Here is a 25,640-nt window from a genome sequence, read left to right as displayed (position 1 = left end):
AATTATAAACCATACATTCACTTTATATTGATAAATCATACCAAGAATTCATAAAATAGCACATCATAGGTATTAATTATGCATTAGAACAATTTAATAGATTTTCTCAAAAATGTTACATGGGTATCGATACTGCCTATATGGTATCGATATTTCCTTTAAGTGGTACCGATACCACCTGGAAAATCAATACCAAACTAGAATTCAGTTTCTTGCCAAATTTAAAACTGTCAGAAAATATCAATACCTTTTGCAAGGTATCGATAAATACACCCCGAGTATCAATATTCAGGTTATATCAATATCAAATTGATATTCTGATTCCCTACACTTTCAAAAAATACAGAGGTGTAGTTTCAAAAGTTTTAATATCGATACCTCTACTACAGGTTACAAAAATTCAACATATAAAAGCATTTAAATCATTCAAACTTAGTCCCTACACATCATGCTTCATTCACCTAGTTATATAAGCATCAAAATGTCTAAAAAATAAACCAAACACTATGTCCAAGTTCATAAGCTTCCAAACATACACAATATGCAAATGATCCCAAATACGTCTTAACAAAACTGATACAAATGTCTACCACATTGTGTTTTTATTCCCTAGAACTAGAATAAGTAAAACACCTAATTTAATGAATAAAGAATGGCTTGGATCAATCCCTCAACGGCCACACCGCTTACACTGGGAACGCAACTACTCTGTAAAGGATAAATGGAGTGGGTGAGCTTAACAAGCTCAGTGAATGCCTAGAACAACCATTATGCAAACAAGTCGTCATGCATCAATCAAACAACATACAACATATTCTCAAAACGTAATTAACTAAGTGTCATAGTTCATATATTTAGTCATATTCCATGCATTCTTTTACATTATTTATACGAACGTTTAGGCATACAAAAATAAATTTTGACACATATCAATCACATATAAGCACATATAATTACATACAATCCTATTTAGTCATAGTGGACGATAATTTAGCTCTTGAGTTTATGAAACTTTAAGTGGACTCTATCACCACTCATCGGATACATGGATCTCCAACACACCACACATAGACTCGTAGAGTCAAACATATCCCACAAGCAAAGCATATAACTAATGTTCTCCAGCACACCACACATACATATCCCAATAAATGGAGCTTGACTCACATTCCCTTATCTCTCCAAAACTATCTCTGGACATCAACGCCCCACATATCACAACACATATAAGTGAGTACTCACAATCCTATGGCATGCTAACTATATCCAACAGTCTCATGAAGTCACAAGGTCAAAATATCCATAGTGTAATCCAATATTACTTACCGATTATTCGCACATATTCACCGCATAATCATATCATTAGCACATTATACACACAGTCACATGGCATGAATAACATACACTCATATTTACCGTCACAACAGTTATCACAAAATGTTAATATTTCATCACATCATAATTCTCTTTATCACAATTCACAAACATATTTATCTCATATTTAGCATAGGTAGAAGAACACTTACACTCGGAATTTAGAGTAGGGGTTTAGACTACATCTAAATTTCCAAATACACAACGAATCATCTACGAGCAATGATTCTAAAACACTCACTGAAATATTCGCTTTTGTCGAAAAACCGAAAGCTTAAACAAACTTCTCTTTGCCTTTATCTCTACTCGTTAAAGGTCCTATCGACTCCGACACTTCAACAAGACAAACCACACATATATTCAGTCAACAATCAGTCAATACCTCTCTTCAAACAGCTACAAACACGAGCCTAAGCTACATTCTTTTCTAACCAAAACCTTCAGCACGACAGACAAACTTAAAATTCGAATAACTCAGTCTACGCTAAATCTTTTTGCATAAAACAAATTTCATTCATCTACATATTCATCTACGACTAATTTTCAATTTTTAAACTACACAAAATTACGGTTTTTAATGTATCAAAATTTTTCAACAAGTTTTGACTATTACAACGAGAATTCATTAAAACCCGAGAAATCATTGACGAAACTCCAAAGTTATTTTTGAGAAAGCTTTTAATCAGGTTAAAACTAATTGAAAAACACTTTAAAACCAAGTTTTTATCCACAAATTCGGAATTCACCATTAAAGACCCTATTTTTGGCTTTTAATCAAAACATACGATTTAACGGTTAAGAATTTAGTTTCAAAGACCCAATAACACTAAAAACTAATGAGTTGCGAATGGTTACCTTTAATAAGAAGAATAACGAGTTTTCGATGCAAATCCAAAAAGCCATAAGTCGAGAAGATGAAATTGATGAGATTTTTGGGTAATTTCTTGAGGATTTAGAGAGGTTTAATGCTTGAAAATGATAGAAATTCAAAATATTATAGTTTAAGAGTAAAAAACCAATTGAGAGAGTGAGGAATAGCAAGGGACGGCAACACTAAGGAGATGGGAAGAAGCATTCGTGAAAATAACTGGGAATGGGGGTTTAGGTTGATTTTAAAAAATTGGTTTAATTCTTCATAAAGACTCACAACTTTAACCCTTTTACAAATCAGTCCCTTTTCTAAAATTAAAGATATTTAAAACTTGTTTTTAAAATTGACTTAACTCTATGAAAAACATTGTCGAAAACATTATCGAGCACTAACCTTACAAATTTTCGAACTCATATATGCTAAAATTCCTAATAAACTCCTATGTCCTATTTTGGAGTGTCACATAGTAGCCATTGGATTCACACTGGTGGGCAGTGGAAATAATCCTTCGATATCTTAAAGGTAATATCAATCATGGGCTATTGTTCAAATCAATTTCACCACTCAATCTCTTGGGGTTCTCCAATGTTGATTGGGCTAGTTTAATTGACGATGGCAAGCATACTTCTGGCTAATGTGTTGGGTCTTCGACAAAATCAGGGGATAACTCTATTACACTGGCATTGCTGCCATCCAGTGCTTTATGCTTGAATGAAGCATGTTGAGCTTTATATTCAGTTTGTCCGAGAAAATATAATACTCAATTTCTCTCAAAACAATCTATTTTCATAATTTTTCTTTCTCTTCATATTTTATTTCTTCCGTCAAGATCTTGAATCTTGATGCCAGTAGCAGATTCAAGAAAGTTTAATATATAAGAGTAAACAGCAAAGAGAAGAACAAGAGAACGAGAGAGAATTGAGAACGAGCAACCAAATTCCTTGAATGAATTTTCTGTGCACAACCGTTCCTCCCTTAAAACTACTGGAAGAGGAAACTGACTAACGGCTACTTGGTTACAGCAGCTGTTAACAGACAGCTGTTATAACACCAAAATGCACCGTTTGGATTATAGCCATACGAACCGTATAACTAAAGACCAAAACGAACCATTTAACTAAAAAGCCAAAACACACCGTTTGAGCCACTAACCCTTCCCTCCTAAACAACTAACTTCTGCAACGGTAATAACAGAAATACAAACATGCTTATTAACAGAATATAAATGCTCCCATAACACTACATCTTGCTGGCATGGCATGCACTAAACTCTAATTCAAGCCCACATTACCATCATCAATCATAACATTACTAAACAGCCTCCTTTCCCTACTTAATAATTTGCAAACTTTTTGAAAGCACATTTTCAGGGACATTATGTCAATTTATGGGGCTGCTTTTTTTTAGTTCATATCGAGTAAGGTTATAATATAAGATAATGGTGTTCACTCTCTCAGTCCTATAATCAGATCAAAAGTTGAATCCAAAGAAAAGAACTTAGACTTGAACAATATTTGTTTGGCCGCATTTATTAATTTATTTATGTGTAACATGCCAAAATACAGAGGAAAGGTCTATCTACTGATCAAATATTGTTCTGACAATTTAGACAGCATGACAAAAACAAGCATCAAGCTAAGCCCACCAGACACTAATCATTCTAATCATGTTGTTGACAATGACATGAGGAAAGTCTATGATTTATACCATTGCAGTTTCTTTGATGCTATATTGAGTGTAGTAGCTCTATACCTTGACAGTTAAGAAGATCCGAGTAGGTCTCGTATGTCCTTCTGCAAGAGAGAAATGTAACAAGGAACGATTTAATGGAGTTCATACATTTTTACAGGTATCAAATGTTATCAGAAAAATAAAACAACTCTAACCTCGATATTGAGGGGTGATGTGTTGGGGCATATCTCTCCACAACTTTGCCTTCTTTATTCACCAAAAACTTTGTGAAGTTCCACTTGATTGCATCTCCGAAGTATCTGCCTTTTTCTGATTTTAGAAATTTGTATAGAGGTGCAGCATTCTTACCATTTACCTCGACCTGCAATAGTTAGATATGATGTATAAGAAACCATAGGTTTGTATGCATATTTATCGACTTTCAACTCCTCTCTAAGAGAGAAACTTTTGTGTCACAGTCATATTCTCACAACCCGACCCAGCTCATTGGATATGGCTTGTGTAGATCAATTGACACCCGTTTTGCAAAGTGCACTCATTTGTGTGTTATGACATAGGTCCCATTTTCATGCTAAGGAGGCTAATTATTTTCCTGCTAGGTCACCATATTGCTGGCATAAGTAGTGTGGGATAAGATAGAGCCATAGAGGGGAAAACCATATTTGTAGTTCAACAGACTACATTGTTGATTGTAAGAGGACCTAAAAGAAGTACGATCCAAAAGCAAAGAATGAATAATACAATAAACGTTAACAACGGATAAATATTCATAACAGATTGCACGCGTCTACGTGGTTACAACCTTATCAAAAATTGGAAATTCTGCTTTGAACATTGAGCATGTAGCTTCCTGAATTTGTTCATTGGTTCCTGGTTCTTGCCCCCCAAACTGGTTGCAAGGAAATGCTAAAATCTCAAATCCTGCATAACATTTATAGGCTTCAATTCAAACAATTAGACAGAACATAAAAAGGTCTCCAATTTATGACAAATGACAGACCTTGGTTTTTGTATTTTTCATACAAAACATTGAGTTCCTTATAGTTTGATTGGGTTAAACCACTGCCAAATGGAGAAAAATGATATTTAACATGAATAGCTATGAAGTGTAAGTCATTGATGAAGAGTTATGCTAAAAAATCAGGCCATATAACTGATCGAGCAGATTACCATTTTGAAGCAACATTCACTACAAGAACAACTTGCCCTCTGTATTCACTTAAACTTACATCATTTCCACGAATGTCCTGCAGATTGTAAAAATTGAAGTTTATTCAGTTGAAACTTTGTTGACGTGCCTCAGTTCTACCGAGAGCCAAAGGGTATATCACACAAGTCAAATATTATCTTCGGTCGGGGTTTTGTCTTTCTGACTCTACTAACAGTTCTGATGAGTTCACATAATGACAGTGCTTCAAAATGCCTGAACAGGCAAAACTATAGCAAACTAGGAATTTGCACACATTGGACTTAACCCCATACCTATGGCATATAAATCATTTATAGGGAACACTTGAGCTAGCTAGGCCAAGACCCTTGCCATAAGCTATCTTTTCAGAAACCATGTGCCGCATTCATGGCTTATACCTGTTGAGGCAACACGAGAGGCTCCAACTTTGTGAACTCGTAAATCTCTTGGCAAAGATGGAAACAAAGCCTCAATCGAGGATAATACCGGACTTGTTGATGTACTCCTCGACCTGTGACTCCCAAGCTATCGGCAAAGTCGAAGCACACCAACAATGCTTTAACTTCCTTTTCCCCTTTATTAAACAGATATCGATGCGCATGATGAATAGTTAATAAGAGCGATGATAAATACACGCAGAGAGTAAAACAACAAGTAATTCGACAGTAATACAAATCCAGGCCCAGCAGCAAATAAACAAAATTTGGGGGAAGTAAGAAATTCAAGTTTTAAAGGATAAAAATAAATAACATTCAATCCCCACTCCCAACATAGACATAGTATTAGTGGATGGGTATCCAAATTGCTAAAAAAGAAGAAATATATACCTTGACAGTGAAGTCGTAAATGGATTCTGGGGAGGCGTCTTCAGCCATGTTATCAATATGAAGCGGAGAAGATGGTGATGGGTATGTGTGAAATTGAAAATACAGAAACAACGCAAATCCCAGAAATAGCAGAGAAACCAAATTGCTAAATTTCCAGTCCCAATACATTTTTTTTTTTTAATTTACTATAGTTTCCTGCCCTCCACAATGCACTACTGCTACCAAATTTCAGTGTTTATTAATGACTTGACTCGTAAGATTTGATTCTAGAACTATAAATAATTATAAAAGTTGTTACCACATATTTTTAAACTACTCACTACTATTAATAAATTTATTTTTATTACTTAATTTTAAAATTATAAAATAATCACTAAACAATTTAAAATTTTTATTTAAGTTATTAGAATATTTAAAAGTTTTTATTTAAGATATTACTTGGAGATTAAATAAAAACTTTCGAATAATTTAACGACTTAAATAAAATTTTTAAATAATTCAATGATTATTTTATAACTTTTAAAATTAAATGATCAAAATATAGACTTAGTAACAATTTAATGACATTAAATGTTGTTTACCTTATTTTTATTTATCTATTTTTTAAAAAATAATAGTTTTTTCAAATATGTCCAATTCTTCTCAATTTAATATAAAGTAAATTAGTTCTTGAAAAAATAAAGTAATTTAGTCCTATTAATCTAAAAAATGAGCAACTAAAAATAATTAATAACATCGTCAATATTTTTCATTAATTTATCCTATTTAATTTCTCATTTTTAAAATAAATAGAGATTAAATTGTTTTATTTTGTTTTATTCTTTCGAGAGGATTAATTTTCTAAATAGCAAAACTAAAATAAACCAAATAGTTCTTTTTATCATTTTTAATCCAGTAAATATTTTTAGGATAAATTATTAATATTTTTGGGTGTTTTTTGTTCATATTATTGATGAAAAGTTTTTTATATTCATGTTTTAAATTTAAATTGTTTTTTAATTACTAGTTGATACTATTTAAATAATTTATAATTATAATTTGATTAACATATTTTTAATTCTTAAATTTGTATTTAATTGGTACTTAACTTTTTTACTAAAAATCTTTAAAGATCTTGATTTTTTCAAAAAAAATTCTTTTTATTTTTACTCAATTGAGCTCTTAAATGTCAAAATTTCAATCTATTATGTCTTTTTAACCGATAAAATTTACAATCAAAAATAAAAAGTAATGATAACTGTTTTGGAGGTTATTTTCACTACATGGCACATCAAGATTGTGTCAGGTGAGAAATTTTGGTGTTTTATATTTAAAATCATTAAAATTATTAAAAAATTATACAAAAGATTAATAATATTAAAAATTATAAATATAAATGACACAAAAATTGTATATATTATAAAAATTATTAAAAATGCAAGAAACACTAAAAATATTAAAATAATAAAATATATAAATTTAAAAATAGAGAAAATTATTTAAAATGTTATAAAAATATAGGAAAGTGCAAAATATTTATAAAATGGAAAATAATAGAAAATTATAAAAAATCAAATAAAATTTAAAAATTTAAAAACCTACAATTTTCTATATATCCTCAAGGAGATTCGTGTATACGAGAACAACAGAAAGCTTCAGAGATCAAATGATGGTTAAATTTTTATGATTGTCCCCTTGATTTTTATAGTTTTTAGATTTTGTTATAAATTTATATATTTTAAAACTTTTCCTGTACCATTATATTATTTGTTGTTAGTGCCAAACCAATAACCAAGTTGGTATTTTTTTAAATACCTAATCAACTTCATCAAAAAATTTTATTATATAACTCTGATAACTAATAGCACAATGTCACATGACATCCACAAATTATAATATGTGATAAGTCTTTTTTGAAAATAAAGAACGAGACTTTAAAAATTTCTCTTTTGTTTTACCTACGCCTTTTTATTCCTCTTGCTAATTCTCTTTTTCTTTCTTCGTTACATTCACTCATGTGCATTCTTTTTTTTTTTTATAAATCTATTTTATAGATATCTTTGTTGTCTTTATAAGTTATGATGGACAAATGACGATGTTTGTCGTCGTTAAAATCTCATCGGCCACCAACAGTTTCTCTTAAAAAGTTTATAACTCTTTATCAGCTTATTAATTTGTTTTTGTTTTGAAAGTATTTTAAAATAATAAATTATATCATGAGTCGGTTTAGGCCCGTATTGTTTTAAGTTATATATATATATATATATATATATATATATATATTGTTTTTCATTGTTTAATAAGTCTTCACTTTTAAAAGTTTTTATTTGCTCTTGTAGTACATTTTTTAGTCTTGCTTTTGAAAGTAATTTTATAGATAATTTTGTCTCCGTCCTCTCTAGTTGGTGGATGCTCGATTTTTTTGCTAATTTTTGTCCACTGCTTTGGTGGATGCTCATGCCCACCACTTTGGACCATTCAAGCTAATTTCCTTATCGTATTAAATGCTTGCAATCAAGGGTGAAGTCAGAAATTTTTTTAGGAGGGGCCAAAATAAAATTTTAAATTTTAATAGTCTAAATCTTTATAATTTTTAAAAGATTAAATCAATTTTTTATAATTTTAGGAGGGGCCAAAGTGGAATTTTACCTTTACTAAATCAAAATTTTAAAAATTTCTGAAGGGCTTAAATAGCAATTTTTTGTTTTAAGGGAGGGTCGAGGCCCTTGTCAAACCCCCTAGATTCGCCTCTACTTGCAATCATTCTAGATATGCCCGAAGTTTGTGAATAAGTGATTGTTTGATAATAAGCAAAGAATATCTGTCTTTCTGCTAAACAAGATGTATTGAACTCATAATTCATTAGATACTTTTTATGAATGTCAACTAAGTATCGTAAGTAAATTGGTCTCGATTGTTCAATCATTTGATAACCAGAGTCATTCTTTGATAAATGGTCACTATGAGTCAAACTCAATAGAATTTGATCAATCTTTTTTTTTCTATCGTTAAGGTGGAGAATTGAACCAAGAATTCTCTTTTTTTATCATCAATTGAATCATTGTTCCCAACCCAAGATTCTATTTTCTCATCAATCCAATCACTGCTCACGTTTTTTCTTTTTCTTATCAATGAATAAATCTCTTTACTTGTATGACTTAGATGTCTCGTATTTCTCAAAAAAATGATTCGATTGATTGGATTTAGTATTATACTTATGAGATTAATGATATCGATGAGATTGATATTTAAATATTTCTTCTTAGAACGAATTGATTTGACCCTATAAGCAGGACCACTATTCTAATTATTACATCAACGTGCCATAATGTTCTATTAATGTTGAAGCCTTTTTTGTGTTGATGAAACTTATCATTCCCAACTTACGACAAGTGTTTGTTGTTTTTTTTCCTAAATTATATAATTCCATTCATGGAATGGATTAATGAATTTCACTTAAATAAATTATAAAATTATAAAAATACATGTATAAAAAGTATATAGAAAGTTTCTTAAACCCTTCCCCAAAAAAATCTTATGAATGTCATGTGAGTTTACTAATTGACATAAGATCTTAATGATGTAATAATTAGAATTTTATTTTTTTTGCAAAAACTCTTAAAGTGGGACAAAATAAGAACAGGAAATACATTGTTACTTGCAACTATTTGAATTGGTTAAGATAATAAAAGCCTTGATTTGGTCATAGTCATACATACTAACCTGCAAAAAGGATTTCAAAGTTTTTCCAAGGCTCCATGCAAATATACTAAAAATGCTATAACAATCAAGAAAAATCTGAGTGAGAAGGCATGCATGCAACATTGGTCATTTGCCGTAGTGCTGTTTGTTACTGCTATTCACAAGTAATACCTATGATTATCGTGTCACTAATATGTCAACGTTGAAAATTGCTCTTTGACTTGGCCTGTAGACACCTGGATCGAGGGATAACAGGATCACAAGATCGAGCATAAAAACAACTAAACAAACAAGTACTATGAATATTGACAGCAAATCTAAGACTTACGTTTTCAAATGCAACACAATTGATAATCCTAAGCTAAAAGTTTAAAAGATGAAATGATTAATACGAGTGTGTTTGTATGTATGCATGCATAAGGATAGCATTGTTGAAAATTAAAATTAGCTCACACTGTTTTAAAATAATAATAGCTCACACAATTAAAGAAAGAGCTCGACTTCGATATGAATTATGATATTTAGTGACAGAAAGAAAAAGGATATTGCTCCATCTTGACACGGTAAAAACTGAGAAGCTGATGAGATGGGTAACAAAACATCAACTCTGAGATGAAAAGAATGAATCTTAAAGAAGCTTTAAGGTGTCTAAACAATGCCCTCCTCTGTTTACAAAAAAAAATTCCAATAACTTGCTCAGGAAGTAAGTCAGTCTCACCTTTGATTTCTTTAGCGTTTGTCACATCTGCGGTAGCTTAGAAAAGTTCAGCTAGCTAGTGCGTGCTTCCTTGATAGTAGCTTTACTGATGATTCCCCCCTAGGGGCAGCTCTTCTTTTGGCTTGGATTTGCCATTATGACATGAAACGTAGGAACAAGGTTACTTGATGACGAAACATCAAGACCTGCTTTCTTCAAGGCACTGTTTACATGCTTCCGTGTCGATTGGAAGTGAACTGTACAGAGAGAACAACAGGCAGATCTAAGTAAATAAAATCAATATTCAGTATCCTAGCCTAGCCATTATCAATTTCACAAAACCTCAACTTCCTTGATTAAGCAATCAAATGTCGTTTCTCATTCTAATTCCTCGAAACTTAACAAAGTACATAGCTAACAATAAATTTTAAGGGGTGTCGAAAGTTATAAAGCAATTCATCACATGAAATAAAGGAGCAGAATGAAGGAATACCCATTAAATAAAGAACGATGAAAGAAGAATAGAGAAAAAGTCATGAGAGACATATAGATACCTTTTGATCACGTATGTGCAAGCCTTGTAAAGTTCCTGCTTGGAATAGGAGAGAATATAGAGATAGCAAAATCTAGTCACAGCCATGGGTTTGAACTTACATTCAACAAATAAAAATGTTGATTGTTCTTAAAATCAAGCTGAAACTATTATTATTAACATGAACATTATCATCAGGGATTTCAATGTTATTGATAATAGGATTAATAATAACTTGTGCATCACCAATCTCTTGACTATAGTTTTGCTTGAAAGGGCTGATACCAAACTTCCAATAATAGTTCCTCCTGTACTGGATATTGAGGTTTTCCATAAGAGCCCAGTAGTGATCTCGGTAGCATCAAGAAAGCTGCTAGAAGTGCTATAACCAGCACTTGATGTGCTTGCGTGTGATTGGTGCTGCATGAGAGAACAAAGTCCGGTGATAAGATAGGTAGAGGAGAAGACATATTTGATAATGATATTGACAGCAGCCGCAGTTTGACTAGAGTACCAAGATCAACAAGCAAAAAAAGGAAAAAACACCATGAAACTCAATAGTAAAATAACAAATGGCTTTCAGTTTTAAATCTTAAAGTCACTCGCTGGTTTCTAGTTCCTAAAGTTTCAAGTGGTAACTGCTGGTATTTAAGGGGGCGGGGGGAAGGAAAAACACGCAAAGATTACAAAGCCATACATGCAATCTATATACCTTTCAGAACAACTCATTTCGAACTTCAGAAATCTGTAAGAACATAATGGAAGCAAGCAGTTATGAACAGATTAATGGTAACAGCATTAGCCATTAAGAAAAGATACATCACATCCAACTTAAAGTTCTTTATCTCAACGAAATGATAACAGTAAAAGAATTACATGACAGATATACAAATACAACCATTTTACCGCAAGCAAATTTGCATCTGCAAATGCATTAAAGTACCTAATATTGTTTAAATGAATTCCTAATAGCTAACAAATATTAATAAAGATGTTGCTCTTGGGTTTGTGAAAGTTGCTCTAAAGGTAATTTTATGATTGTAACTTCACTCAAGGTATTGGAAGAGATGGATAAAGATAAATCCTGCATTTATTTAATAAAATGTGAAATGTATTAACATAACTTAAAAAAAAAAAAATTGCCTTGAGCACTCATGAATCAAGCTGTAACAAACAACCGCTGCTATGGATTTTTATGTACAGAGTGTTCTTTCTTACCTCAACTTCAGGCATCACGTTACCAAATACTTAATAGTATACAATAATTAAATACAAGAATCAGCCCTATTGAATCTTTGCCTTCTTCAACCTGTACATTAAGCGTTCTATAGATTTTTGTATTCTGTTTTCATCTTTCTGCCTCACTGCCTGAGATGCCTGCTGTAAACTCTGAATCCCACGACCCAAACTGGCAATTGAGGGTGCTGCAGGAAGAGACTCAGCTGCACATTCAATACCATCTCCATATACAAGCAAGCTGGTGCAAGTTGCAATACTACACCCAAAAGTAGCCCATGGTAGGACCCCAATTGGCTGCACCTGCCTTTTCCTCATTATTTCATAGAAAGCTGTTCTCATTGCTGAAAAACTGGTCTTTTCAGCTGAGGCAATAACACCATGGACCACTGTTCGGATTTTTTCGGCTGAAGCAGCTGCCTTGAAGAGAGACGAATTTGCTCCAGAATTTGCAAGTCCAGGGACCACAAATTTTGATGGACCAAGAGTTTTACCCAGTGCGATTCCTACTACCTTCTGGGTCTGACTCATAGCTAACTTAACTGAAGCAGGAATATTCCAAGTCACAACCTTCATGACAGTTGATGCAGGAATAACTTTAGAGATGGATGAAGCTCCTAAAACAGCTGTTGCACTAGCACCCACTGCCGCCACAGATTTATTAGATAACAACCGCTTATTGTCAGTGTGGTTTGAGGTTTCCCCATCACCTACATCATCTACAACAAGATGGTCAACTAATTCCTTTACCTCTGGAGGAACAGGAGTGTTCCAATTTGTTCTGAGACCTGCCAAGCTACTAGCATCCACGATGGCTACTACAGTCTTGAACTTTTTAGCCTGACTTTGAAGAGCCTGTGCAAGGATTGCATGGGACTTGTCCTCAACAGGGAGCTCAGAGAAAGCAATCTCAGATGTGCTGACATTCCGTAGCTTCTCAATGGGCAGCTGGCCAGCGTTGTTAAGTGCAATTCTCAGTGCTTCAACAGCAATTCTAAAAGTGTAAACTTCTGACATTATCCTGGTATCCACAACTTCCCCTCTGTTTACATCTAAAAGCAGCTTCTGTGAAAGTGCTAGTGCTCTTCCCATTGAAGGAAGATCAACAAATATATCATGTAGATCCAAAAGAAGTGGATAAATTGATTGTGCAAATGGTGGAGCCTTGTAACTCGCTGTCAGCTGAATTTCATTTGTTCCCACCTCAGAAACAGAACCAGGCTCCAAAAAATTTATATGTGAAGATAAGAACTTCACCATCTGTGACTGAACATCATTGATAATACAGGACCTCGTAAAACTGGAAACGGGAGCCGAAGTGCCTTTTTTTGGAACCAAACTATTAACAGGACCTTGAATTTTGCTCCCTACCTCAACTTCCTTGGAGGGATCATATTCAAGAAAACTATTAGGAAACGGTGATTCAAGAACCACAAAAGCCGAACCAACCTCCCTTGCTGCCCTCTTGGCAGCCAAGAAATGGCCATGAAAACCAACACCAAATATCTCTCTCAAAACCAAATTGCCAGCCACATTATCATACTGGTCCTTGTTAATCTTATCAACAAAGCATCGTTTGAGAACTTCAAAAGAGGAAGTGGGAACAGTGTTAACAACAAGACTGTCTTCAGATTGAATATCGGAGAGAGCCGCGTGGTTACCAATCTGAGCAACGACAGCCTCAGGTCTAAGTTCCCTAATAAGACACTCGGCATCAGCAGCCGACCTCTCAGATAAGTTCTGAACAGAAAGTATGTAAATGACAGATTGAGAGTGAGGCACCCTAACGGCGAAAACGAACTTTTTAATGCGGTCAGGTATCAAAAGCTTCTGAACTAAGTCACGGGAGGCTCTTAAATCGTCGAATTTGAACACCGAAAAAGGCCATAGGTTTTGCAGCTTATAAAGAAAAGCAAAGGCCATTGCAAAATTAAGGCAGGCTAATAGTGTGGGTATTGCTAGTCACGAAGAGAAGAGATTAAAAGGGGGGCGGGATCCTCTTAATCTTTGATTCATCTCAACATTGAATGAAAAGGGTAAACGGGGGAAAGCCAAAATTGAAAATTGAAAATTGAATCAGTTATATATTAGAAGCAGCAAAGTTATGGTGTTTAAAGGATTAAAAAAGAGCATGTAACCCTAAACTCCGATGGTGAAGGTGAATATAATTTCGTAAAAGAAGAAAAAGAAATACGAAGAAACTTGTATACCGTAAATCATGAAACAATATGATACGGCATCACATCTCGCAGGCGGAGGAAATAAAAGTATGGAATTAGAGGTGATGCCAAGATGCAGCGGCAGCGGCAGCGGCAGCAACCGGGAAGGAGGGACGGAAGGGTAAGAGAAGGAAGAATGAGGAACGAGGAATCAGCAGGGTTGGGCTGGGCTGACCTGAGCTGTTTCATGCTGATTTGTAGAAGCATAACCAACTATGTATAATGTATCTCTAAAAGGTAAAATTCTGCTATTAGTCCCTATAAGTTACAATTTTAGTTTTTGTATTCTACTAGGATTAATTTTAATTTTAATTTTTATATTTTTCGAATTTTGATATTTCATCCTTCACCAAAATAATAAAAATTAAATATTTTAGTTCAATTTATGATATTAGTCTTGTGTTATATGTAATTTGTAAATTTAATTTTTATACTTTTCAAATTTTAAAATTTTAATCTAACTACCATTGAACTACTTAAAATCACATGACTTTTCATGACTATTATGTGAAAATAACAAATTGACATGGTATTACTTAATGCGATAATATTTTTCTAGCATAAAATTTTAAAAATAACAAAATTTAATTAAACTACAATTTGGGTCAAAATTGAAACTTTAAAATTTGAAAAGAACATAATAAAAATAACAATTATAAACTACAAATATCAAATCAACAAGTTACAGGCTAATAGCAAATTTTCACTTTAAGTGAGTAATTATTGTTTAAATAAATTTTAAAAATAAGTTAAAATTTAAAACTAAAAATTTTAAGTGAATAATTATTTTTAAATAAATTTTAAATGATTAGCTGTTTGTTAAAATTAAAAGATTTAAACGTACTTTATTTTAGTATATTAAATTGAGGTTTTTAAAGAATTTCGCTTATTCAATTGAGTTACCTTGTATACCAATTCAACCGAATTCTGGGTGAAAGAAAAACTAATTGATGTGAATTGCTTATTGGCAGCTTTATTTCAATGCTGCAACCATGAAGATGCTCCTGAGCAACCTCTTTAAGGTAAGTTTTGTTACAATCTATTAAACCTTGGCTCTTATTGGCACCTATATCTTCCACTTATTCGCATGCTTCTTAATTATGCTGCACCATCTATTCCACTCATATATCAGAAGTGTTCCTCGTAAAATTCTCTATATTTGGTCGGTGGACATGCAGGTTTTGGTCATTGTTGCTTTGTTGAAGATGATAATGAGGCGAGGATTTTCTGCGATGCAGCTTAGTTTCGAAACATATCATCTACTTAAAAATGAATATAATTAGAAGAAACTACACATCAATACAATGATTTCATGCACTAAGTTCACATCTCATACCTGGTTTTGTGCGGTATTCAGTGGCTTCTCTCTTACATTATAGGTAAACATGTTTGCTTTGCAGTGGGAAGCTCTTCCTCTGTTGCTCATTGTGATTGGTGTAAATCAGCCGTATTCTTTACCTCAAGGTATTTCAGCATTTGGCCTTCCTGTTACAGCTATTGCTCTCATATCCACATATTGATCTTTGTAAGTACTTCCATATATCGAGATTTATGTCCAGTGAAAGTTTTCTTTTATGTGTGACCATGCAAGCAATCTTTAACTTTTATCCAAATAAGCCCCTAATTTACAATTTATGCATAAATCAACATTTCACTAATACGGGCTTATTCGGGTACAACAAAAATACAGGCATATTTAACAAAACTAAACTAGTTCAAGGGTTCTATTTTATCATTAGTAATAGCCAAAGGAGAAATATGTATATATATACACACACATGCATATATGCACAACTCCCTCTTAAAGCACCTGTAGTTGCTATCTTCCTGAGGCTCTGATGTATGTCGAAAGCTAAGGAATGAAAAAGGATTAGCAAGAGATGAGAGATTATTGGTCTTATCTCCGCAATACTTTTTCCTTTAACTCTGATGAAGAAAGTCTCAGTCTCTTCAGCCTTTCAGAAGTACGGCGCTTCAACCTTGTCATGCTTCTGGTGATTACACCTCTAGTATTAGGTGGGGTAAGGATGCTCACATCCTCATTCCAAGATCCCACTGTTGTTTTACTCCTTGAACACAAGATGTTATTATCATCTACGTGATTCTGAATAACCTTCTCCTTATGACAATTCGAATTTTCACCATCAGCAACAGAATAAGGACAGTCTTTAGGATCTTTATTTCCCATGTTTGAATCAGCCGTAGTACTTTCAGCATTTTGAGAATCATGGGTGCTCAACTTTTGCAGCAGCATGTGATCAAAAACTGAGTTTGGAGAATCTCCAGCAGAAAGCATCAGAAGATCACGTATCCTGGCAGCAGGGACATGGAGATTGTCTAAAGAAGGGAGTGGCAAAGACATAGCGTTGCTGTGAAGCAAACTAGTAGTACTGCTTGCTTCAGTGCTACTACAGAAAGATTGTTCATTAGAATGTGAAGCATATTCCTCCCAGTCATATGGAAATCCAAAGAGGAAATGACTGCAAACCTGCAAGGGATTAAGATCAAGAAATTTGAGCTCCAAGGGGAGGAGTGGAGTTAACAAAATACATGTGCATTGTGATCCGACAGGATGTATATCCAAATTTCATTTATCAAATTGGTTTAGCTGTCCTAAGATGAATTTTAAATTTAAGCAAAAGCAAGGTTTCAAGAAGATCATATAATATAGTCTTACTATTAGGAATATGATAAAATGATATTGTTGGCAAGGATAAGAATCAATAGCTAGTCTAATGAGAAACCTCACCTTAGGTGAAAAGCCATTTTGAAGTGTACGAGAGGTATTGATGAATCCACTAATAGCAACTGTGATGCCATCGGCAGTTTCAAGAGTGGTGGCATCATGTCTTTTGGCAATGGCTGCAGAGCACAACACTCTTTGTCCTTGCCTCCTGTATGTCACGAATTAAACCGACACCAATTCAGTAAGTGAAATTATTAAAACAAAATGACCAAAGTAAATGTACAAAACATATATTTATAATGATGTAAGTCATTTATTATTCTTAAATCATAACTTAAAATTAATTATTCTTTTTAAAGAAATATGAGTATTTCTTTTACCATCTTTATTTTTTCTAACCACAAAAAAAATCATTTTTACATATTTTTATATTTTTTTCTTAATTTCTCCCCAAATAGTGGGTATGTCAATTCTAGTTATAAATAAAACCACTAGAAAAAGAAGAAAGAAAAAGGGGCTATTTGTTCATCAGTATTTACAAACGTGGAGTACTAACACTAGGATAGAGTTAAGCCTCATCTAAATCCACATGGAAAAGATAGTTCCTGAGAATCATGCATGCTTCAGAAAAAGCAAATTCCTCCTCTTTTATTTAGATATCTGTATCCATATTTATATTTATATGAAGAAAAGAAAAAAAAACAAAAATTGAAGGTTGAGTTAGAGAGGCTACCCTCTGCATTGAAACCCTCCAACAGCCAAACCCTTAGGCAGCACCATGCACAACCACCAATCATGCAGTACCACCTGTAGCCCCAATATTCAATTCTTATAAGAATGAAAAATAGTGCAAATGAAAAGGAAGACACAACAAAGAAAGGAAAACTTACAGAGTTGAGTGATAGATTAGCAAGAGGAGTAGGGGAACCGATGGGGACGGCGACAAGTTGGTCCGACTTACACGGCTTTTCAGATTTTCTTCTCTCTCTGTTTCTCTTCCCCATTTTGGTTGGTTTTGCTTCGGGCAGCAACTCGTTTGCTTACCTGCCACTGCCTGCGACCGGCCTTATATTATTTATGTCTAAGTTTTTCAAGATTCAAAAACAAATATATCTAATTCACGGGAGCCTCTTAAATCGTCGAATTTGAACACCGAAAAGGCCATTGCAAAATTAAGGCAGGCTAATAGTGTGGTTATCGTCAGTCACGCAGAGAAGAGACTGAAGGGGGGAATCCTCTTAATCTTTGATTCGTCTCTTCATTGAATGAAAAGGGAAAACGGGGGAAAGCCAAAATTGAAAATTGAGACAGTTACGAATTAGAAGCAGCAAAGCTATGTTGTTTAAAGGATTAAAAAAAGAGCAAGGAACCTTAAACTTCGATGGTGAAGAAGGTGAAAAAAAATTCGTAAAAGAAGAAAAAAATACGAAGAAACTAGTATACCGTAAATCATGAAACGATATGACATCACATCACATCTCGCAGGCGGAGGCGGCAGCGGCAGCAACCGGGAAGGAAGGAAGGACGGGAGGAGGGAGGGAGGGAGGGTAAGAGAACAAAAACTCGGCAGAGCTGGGCTGGGCTGAGCTGTTTCATGCTGATTAACAGAAGCATAACTAAAGCTGTTCATCGCCGGGACCAACCAAAATTTTAGGTGTGGGTGTCAGCTTAAAATTTCCAAATCTTACCGAATAAAATTGTTAAAATTTGGGTTCAGCCTACTGTATTAATTTTATATTATTTTCTATATAAAATTTTAAAAATATATAATACATTAAAATTACTAAAAAAATATAATACATCAAAATTATTAAAATATTAAAATAAATATTTCTCAACAAATTAAAAATAAATTTAAAAACATATGTATACTTAAAATAACATTAAGATAAGTGCAAATTAATAAGTAAATATTTCTAAAATAATAACAAAATTAACAATAAAACAAGAGTTATACAATATTCAAATAATAACAACATAATAATAACAACATAATAGTGAAATGATAGTAAAATAGTGGAAAAAAAGAAAGAAAATAGCAACAAAACAGCAAAAAAATAGCAATTTTTTTCTTTGTATATTCAAGCCGGGCCAAACTCAGGCCAAAACTCCTTACTCGAGACCCAGCTCATTTTCTAAACAGCCCTTATTTTTTTTCAAACTCGTTTTTCGAGCTTATATTTTTACCAAAACTCTCTCACTTTTTGAGCTGACCTTTGGGTCCGGTTGGGTGACTGGCCCATGAACAAGTCTAAGCGTAAGCAACTATATGTATAATGTATCTCTAATAGGTAAAATTCTACAATTAGTCCCTATAAGTTACGATTTTAGTTTTTGTATTCTAATATGGTTGATTTTAGTTTTTATACTTTCGAATTTTAAAATTTTAGTCTTCACCCAAATAATAAATGTTAAATTTATTATTCAGTATTGTATGTAAGTGTAAAATTAATCTCTATTTTCTAATTTGATCATTTTTAATCACTATATTTTTTGAATTTTGCATTTTCAGTCCAACAACTATTAAATCCCTTAACTAAAATAACATGGTTTTTACGAGTATTATGTAAAAATAGCACGTTGACAGGGCATTAAGCATATGATAATATGTTTGTCGATAATATTTTAAAAATAATAGAATTGAATTTGATGATTTAACAACTACAATTTAGGTCAAAACTAAAATTTTAAAATTTGGAAAGTACATAATTAAAATAATCAATTTGAAGTACAAAGATTAAATTCGCAAATTACACATTGTATAAACTATAAAGACTAATAGTAAAATTTGACTTTGAGTGAGTAATTATTTTTAAATAAATTTAATAATAAGTTAAATTTTAAATTTTAAGCGAGTAATTATTTTTAGGTCTGTTAATTTTTTTGTCGTCAAACTTTACAATAAAAGTTATTTTATCCTTTTATTTAATTTTCTACCTTTTTGGCCTTTGAACTTTAACTCTTTTTTTTTTGTCAAATCACCCAAAATGGATGGAAAAGTTAACACTTGTTAACATTCTTGACATGGCATATACATCGGTTGTCATATGGATGATATGTCAAATTTTAATTAATTTTAATTTTTAAAATTACTTTTTATATTTTTATACTTTTTAATGATTTTTAATTTTTAAAAAATTATTCTCATATTTATTTTGAATTTTTAAAATTTTAAAAATTAATTAAATGCTATCGTGTTATCCACTAGATAATTCTTTATGTTGGGGTGATTTGACAAAAATACAAATTTAAATATTAAAAAATAAAAAAATTAAATAAAATGTTAAAATTCAGAGCATGTTGAAATATACCACATGACATTTTAATTAAATAAAATAAATAAAAATAAAATAAAATATTTCTCTGCTTCACCGTCTCTCCCTTAAACTATGATTATACCGATCTCTTGAAACGGCCTGAAAATGTAATCCTCCATTTTAGACATTTCCTTCTTTGTCTCTCCTTTATTCATTTCCACTCCAAACTGCTACTTATCTATCTCTCCTTTTACATATGGGGGATTCTAAATGAAAATTATGTATGTATGTTTGGAGTTTTTAAAACATATGGTAAGCTTCTTCTTCAAGCACAAAGTAAAAAAAAAAAAAAAAAAAGTAAACTATACCGTTTGTCACTAAATTATAGGTCAATTTTCGTTTTGATTACTTAAATTTTATAACTTGTTTATTGAATTATTCAAAAATTTTAATTTAAGTCATTGGGTTGTTAATATTAAAAAAAAAAAGTTTCGCCAACGAGTTTCAAGTAACAATTCGATAATCAATACAATGGATCAATGCCCATTGACGTGTAGAAGAACATACTTTAGATCCAAGTTGACCTGATGGTCAATATCGAAGATCAGAGATCGGAGAAAAAACTTACTTGAATTTTGGTTCACAAATCCATGATATCTAAAGTTGTTTCATGAAGACAAATTGAACCGTAGAAGAGAGCTTTCGATTGGTACAAGCAGTGCGAATATCTATATAACATCGATTTTAACAGCCCAATGATTTAAAAGAAAACTTTTGAATAACTTAATGACTAAATTGTAACTTTTTTAGTTGAGTGACTAATAATATAGTTCACCCTAAAAAAACAAAGAGAGAGGAAGAAGATGAAAGAAAAAAGAAAAAAAATATTTAATTAAAATATTTTTGTCATGTATAGTAATTTTATTTGTTCAAAAGTTTTTTTAACGGTATTTAACAATAGATCAATGAGCAGCTCAGTTGCGGAGCCAGAATGTTTTTGGAGGGGGTTGGAATTAAATTATATATTTTACAATAGTAAAAATATAATTTCACCATTTTAACATCTACGTCTTTATAATTTTTAAAGGATTAAATCAAAATTTTATCATATTGGGGGCAAAGCACAATTTTACCATAACTAATTTAAAATTTTATAAATTATAAAATGATCTAAATAAAAAAATCATTTTAAGGGACCAAGGCCCTTGACAAATTTTTTAACTAATGTCGAATATCTTTTATTTCTCATATTAATAGTTCAAAAATCTCTTAAGTCGTTAATAACTTTTTAATTTAATGATAAAAGTATTATGTTGTAAACATTAAAACAATTTCATGCAGTTTTTGTATATTACTTGAAAATAAATCTTGTAAATTTTTAAGTAATGATGTATTTTACAATATCATCCATTTGATAATTTAAATTTTCTAAAATATAATTAATCACTTAGGAGCTGTATACATTTTACCCCAATATTCAGAAAGTTAAATAATAAAAATATTATTAAGTAAATTTAAAATAAATGACAAATGAATCTGCAAATAAAGAGAAAATAATATTGAAAAATTAAAATGTATATAGAATAATTAGGAGGGCAAAGCCCTAACAACAACGCATAACCAACACGAGTTCAATCCAAGTCACACTTAGAGTAATGAATACTCGACCATCAAGTCAACATAGGATTTTATATAGAAATAAATTTTATTAAACGTTGAGTTATTATTATAAATTAAATAAATTTTATAAAATCTAGTTCAAATAATAACAATTTGTTTTTAGTAGATATAAAATAAAGATGATCATTTTTGTTTTATTGAATTTAATTATTTTTTACGAATAGTAATACAAATTTAATTTTTTATAATATATTTACTTTTTAATGCATTCAACATAATAAATTATAAAACTATTAAATAACAATATTATAATATATTTACAATAAGTTTTAGTTAAGATTAATTAAATATCTTTTCAACAATTGTTTTTAAATATTATAAAGAAATAATGTTCGGTAAAGCTAGTTGTAACGCCCCCACGCCCGAAACCATCACCGGAGTCAAACTTGAGGTGTTACTAAACTTATCTTACCTTTTAAACAACTCTAAATCACTTATTTTAATTTTCGGAATAAACTGTTTTTCTGCATCATGGTTACTTAAAAATTCATTTCTCGAGTTTCAAAACTTGAAATTAAGATCCGTAAATTTTTCATGAAACTAGACTCATATATATATCTACTAATTTTTTTCTAGAATTTTTGACTTAGCCAATTAGTACAGTTTATTAGTTAAAGTTTCCCCTGTTTCAAAACTCGACTGCACTGACCTCTTCTTACTACGAACCATTTTTCTTCCTGTACAAAATTCATATGACTAAGTCGTTTGTTTCTCTCAAAACTAGATTCAACAAGCATTCTAACCATATAAATTATACCTTCTAATTAGTTTTGTACAATTTATGGTGAATTTCCAAAGTTGAAACAGGGGATCCAGAAATCGCTCTGACCCTGTTTCACTAAAACTCAGATATATCATAAAATATAATACTTTTACCTGTTTTGCTTATTCCATAAGAAAATATACATAATAAGCTTTAATTTCATATATTATTCATCTTCAAACTATGTTTCTACAATTTTTAGTGATTTTTCAAAGTTACATCATTTCTGTTACTTGAATCTGTTTTTAGGTTACTTTCACATTTTTCATAATTTTCATGTGATAATCATCATTCAATCATACATATTAATAAACATGTATATCATCAACTATTTTCTTAGCTAATCACTAGCAAATATTTACACATCATTCATTATTCATATTATACCAAAAGTAGCTAAGTTTCTATACATGCCATACCTAAAACAAAACGTCTAGTTATACCGAGTTATTTCTTTGATAGTGTGATCGGCCTCCGACATTTCCTTCGATCCCCGAGTGACTAGATAAGTACTATAAGAAGAAGAAAATAAAGAGATTAAGCACTAGGCTTAGTAAGCTTACAAGCAAATAAATCACAACATTCAACATAATGGATAATTATGCATAATATCATCTAACATCATAAATTTCTTTACTTCTCAATTTCTATCTTCTTCTTTATTCCCTTACCTTCTTTCTTATCTGACCTTTCCTTTTTCATAAGTATAATCTACTTTTCCTTTGCTGTTAATTCACTGTAATTTAACTCGTATCCTGACCCGTTGAACCACTCGGAATACTAAGGATACTAGGGTCGTCTCGTCTATCAATATCTCGCCAATGCCATGTCTTTGACATGGACTTACATGAATTATTCTGTCTCCAATGCCATATATAATATGGACTTACATGGCTCAATCCTGTCTCCAAAGCCATATTTCTAATATGGACTTACATGGCTCATTTCATTCGTCTGTCAACCCTAATATCCTAACATTCCTAGGGTTCAACCGGCTTTCTAACACTTTTCCTCTTACTTCACCTTAAATTCGACTTTAAATATTTTCATAACATAATATATAAATGCTGGAAATTGAAAATAATAATGTAATATAAAAGAATATTGCATTTATTTACTGTAAACTTACCTTGATACAAAATGTGACTAAACCTTACAATTTAGTCCTTTACTTTTTCTTTTCCTCGTTCTTCTTTGGATTCTTGATCTATAATATAAAATATTTCTACTCATTAGCATTTATTTGATTTCTATTTCACTTCACAATTTATGCTGTTCAAAATTCAAAATTGCACTTTTACCCCAAAATTTACAGTTTTTACAATTTAGTCCCTGCTCAATTCACCCATCAATTGAACTAATTTTTTTCTAAATTAACACTTTTATTTTATCATTATAAACTATTTCACAGCCTTTGATATTCTGAATTTCAACACCAACATCTAATTCACAATTTTGCTCACAATTAGGTCCTAAATACCATTTTCTATCAAAATGACTTAATAAAACAACCTTAATATGAAATTAGAACTTCAATTTCATAATAATTCATCATAAACTACCCTTACTCAGCCAGGGTAACTTCCAATTTCACCCACCAAATCAAAAACTAATGAATTAGATGATTGGACCTAATTGTAAAAGTCACAAAACATAAAAATTACTAAGAAATAGTAAAAATTGAACTTACATGGTGCAAAAATATGAAAAACCAGCATAGGAGACCTGCTACGGCGTTTCTGGCTGAGAAAGATGAAGAAATGTCTAGATTTTCAATTACATCATTTTTTTAACTATTAACTTTTATGCTAATTCTAATTTTGTCCCTTGTTCACATTGTTTTCTTACTTATTTCATACCCAAACCGTCCAGCCATTAACCTTTGGGTCTAATTGCTCTTTAAATCCATTTTTTTAAATACTTAAGCTATTTACTCACAATTTAACAAATTTTGAGCTATTTTCATTTAGTCCTTTTAATTAATTAGCTATCCAAACATCAAAATTTTCTAACGAAACTTTAATACTAACTCAATGACACTTCATAAATATTTATAAAAATATTTATAGCTTGATTTTCAAATTCGAGGTCTCGATACCTCGTTTTTGACCCGTCTGACCTAATAAATTATTTTAATTCACTAATTTCACCATTTCACAAATTCTTCTAAATTCTTACTTGACTCATAAATATTAAGTTACTATCTTGTTCAATCTTATTTGTCCGATTTAGTGATCTCAAATCACAATTTTTGACACCACTGAAAATTAGGCCGTTACATTCTACCTCGGATTTGTGGTTTCGCAACCACTGTTCCGTTTAGGCCCTATTTCAGGATGTTACACTAGTAGTGTTTTTAAACTTCACAAGTAAAGTTAGAGGCAGTATAGTAAAATATTTTAAAAAATACACATGATAATTTTTTAAAGTTACTTGTGAAATAAAAAAAGTTACATTGCCTAGTGTACCAAATATTAACCCTATGAAACTAATATTATTGTTAAACTTTTAATTTTAATTTTAATTGTATATCATAAACATTTTATTAATTTTTATGTCAATATTTTAATAAATATTATTATAAAATAAATATTCTTTAAAAATAACTTTTTAGGATAAAATTAAAATTTAATCCTTACATAATTATTTTAATTATATATTTAAAATTATTATATTTTATTTGAAATATTTTATTTAGTTTTTATTTTAATTTCCATCTTTAATATATATATATATATTTAAAAATATTATCTTAAATAAATTATTTATAACTTAAATTAAAATACTTTAATTGTTTAATCTTATTTAAAATTTATTTACATATAAATAAAATCTTTTTATTTTTATTATATATGTATGATCACTAACCCGAAAACCAGATAAAGTCTCGGTGGCCTACTCGCAACCCAATTAGGCTCTACCAGATGGATGCGTGC

At 31.3% G+C, this 25,640-nt stretch overlaps 2 protein-coding genes, 2 long non-coding RNA genes and 1 pseudogene across 9 annotated transcripts; all 5 read right to left on the bottom strand.

Moving 5' to 3' along the window:
• Nucleotides 1-351: 351 nt before the first annotated feature.
• Nucleotides 352-6,279, bottom strand: LOC108457917 (probable glutathione peroxidase 2; annotated as a pseudogene).
• Nucleotides 6,280-10,047: 3,768 nt separating this feature from the next.
• Nucleotides 10,048-10,952, bottom strand: LOC108459013 (uncharacterized). Its single transcript, XR_008269711.1, has 2 exons — nucleotides 10,886-10,952; nucleotides 10,048-10,588 (listed from the first exon to the last, which is right to left on the bottom strand). It is a non-coding gene; the product is annotated as an uncharacterized LOC108459013 (long non-coding RNA).
• Nucleotides 10,953-11,931: 979 nt separating this feature from the next.
• On the bottom strand, nucleotides 11,932-14,505 carry LOC108458108 (uncharacterized). Its single transcript, XM_017757372.2, has one exon. It carries the CDS (start codon nucleotides 14,020-14,022, stop codon nucleotides 12,148-12,150), a length of 1,875 nt encoding a protein of 624 aa, XP_017612861.1. The 5' UTR covers nucleotides 14,023-14,505; the 3' UTR covers nucleotides 11,932-12,147.
• A 738-nt stretch (nucleotides 14,506-15,243) lies between these two features.
• LOC108458281 (uncharacterized) lies at nucleotides 15,244-18,718 on the bottom strand. Of its 6 annotated transcripts, none has more exons than XR_008286861.1 (6): nucleotides 18,448-18,718; nucleotides 17,895-18,058; nucleotides 17,738-17,811; nucleotides 17,068-17,212; nucleotides 15,655-16,806; nucleotides 15,244-15,577 (listed from the first exon to the last, which is right to left on the bottom strand). XR_008286861.1 is itself a non-coding variant. In XM_017757618.2 (5 exons), exons 2-5 carry the CDS (start codon nucleotides 18,006-18,008, stop codon nucleotides 16,216-16,218), a joined length of 924 nt encoding a protein of 307 aa, XP_017613107.1. In that variant the 5' UTR covers nucleotides 18,009-18,260; nucleotides 18,448-18,718; the 3' UTR covers nucleotides 15,244-16,215. The 6 variants fall into 6 exon arrangements, 3 of the variants coding, with proteins under 3 accessions (XP_017613107.1, XP_017613106.1, XP_052887397.1); XR_008286863.1 differs by having other exon boundaries at nucleotides 15,244-15,556; XR_008286862.1 differs by having other exon boundaries at nucleotides 15,244-15,545.
• Nucleotides 18,719-22,965: 4,247 nt separating this feature from the next.
• Nucleotides 22,966-24,478, bottom strand: LOC128296328 (uncharacterized). Its single transcript, XR_008286902.1, has 3 exons — nucleotides 24,395-24,478; nucleotides 23,834-23,911; nucleotides 22,966-23,216 (listed from the first exon to the last, which is right to left on the bottom strand). It is a non-coding gene; the product is annotated as an uncharacterized LOC128296328 (long non-coding RNA).
• Between the last annotated feature and the right edge of the window lie 1,162 nt (nucleotides 24,479-25,640).

The sequence above is a fragment of the Gossypium arboreum genome, chromosome 8, assembly GCF_025698485.1.
Source record: "Gossypium arboreum isolate Shixiya-1 chromosome 8, ASM2569848v2, whole genome shotgun sequence".
NCBI lineage: Eukaryota > Viridiplantae > Streptophyta > Magnoliopsida > Malvales > Malvaceae > Gossypium > Gossypium arboreum.
Note: the sequence above shows the minus strand (reverse complement) of the source record. Positions and strands in the feature narration are given on the sequence as shown.

Bases quoted from the DNA above. Each gene is read 5' to 3' on its own strand.
- LOC108458108 (XM_017757372.2), bottom strand. From the start codon at position 14,022: ATGGCCTTTGCTTTTCTTTATAAGCTGCAAAACCTATGGCCTTTTTCG.
- LOC108458281 (XM_017757618.2), bottom strand. From the start codon at position 18,008: ATGGGGAAGAGAAACAGAGAGAGAAGAAAATCTGAAAAGCCGTGTAAG. The intron at 17,213-17,737 runs GTAGCCTCTCTA...CGTGACATACAG, and splicing joins GGAGGGTTTCAATGCAGAGG to GAGGCAAGGACAAAGAGTGT. The intron at 16,807-17,067 runs GTGAGGTTTCTC...AATCCCTTGCAG, and splicing joins AAAATGGCTTTTCACCTAAG to GTTTGCAGTCATTTCCTCTT.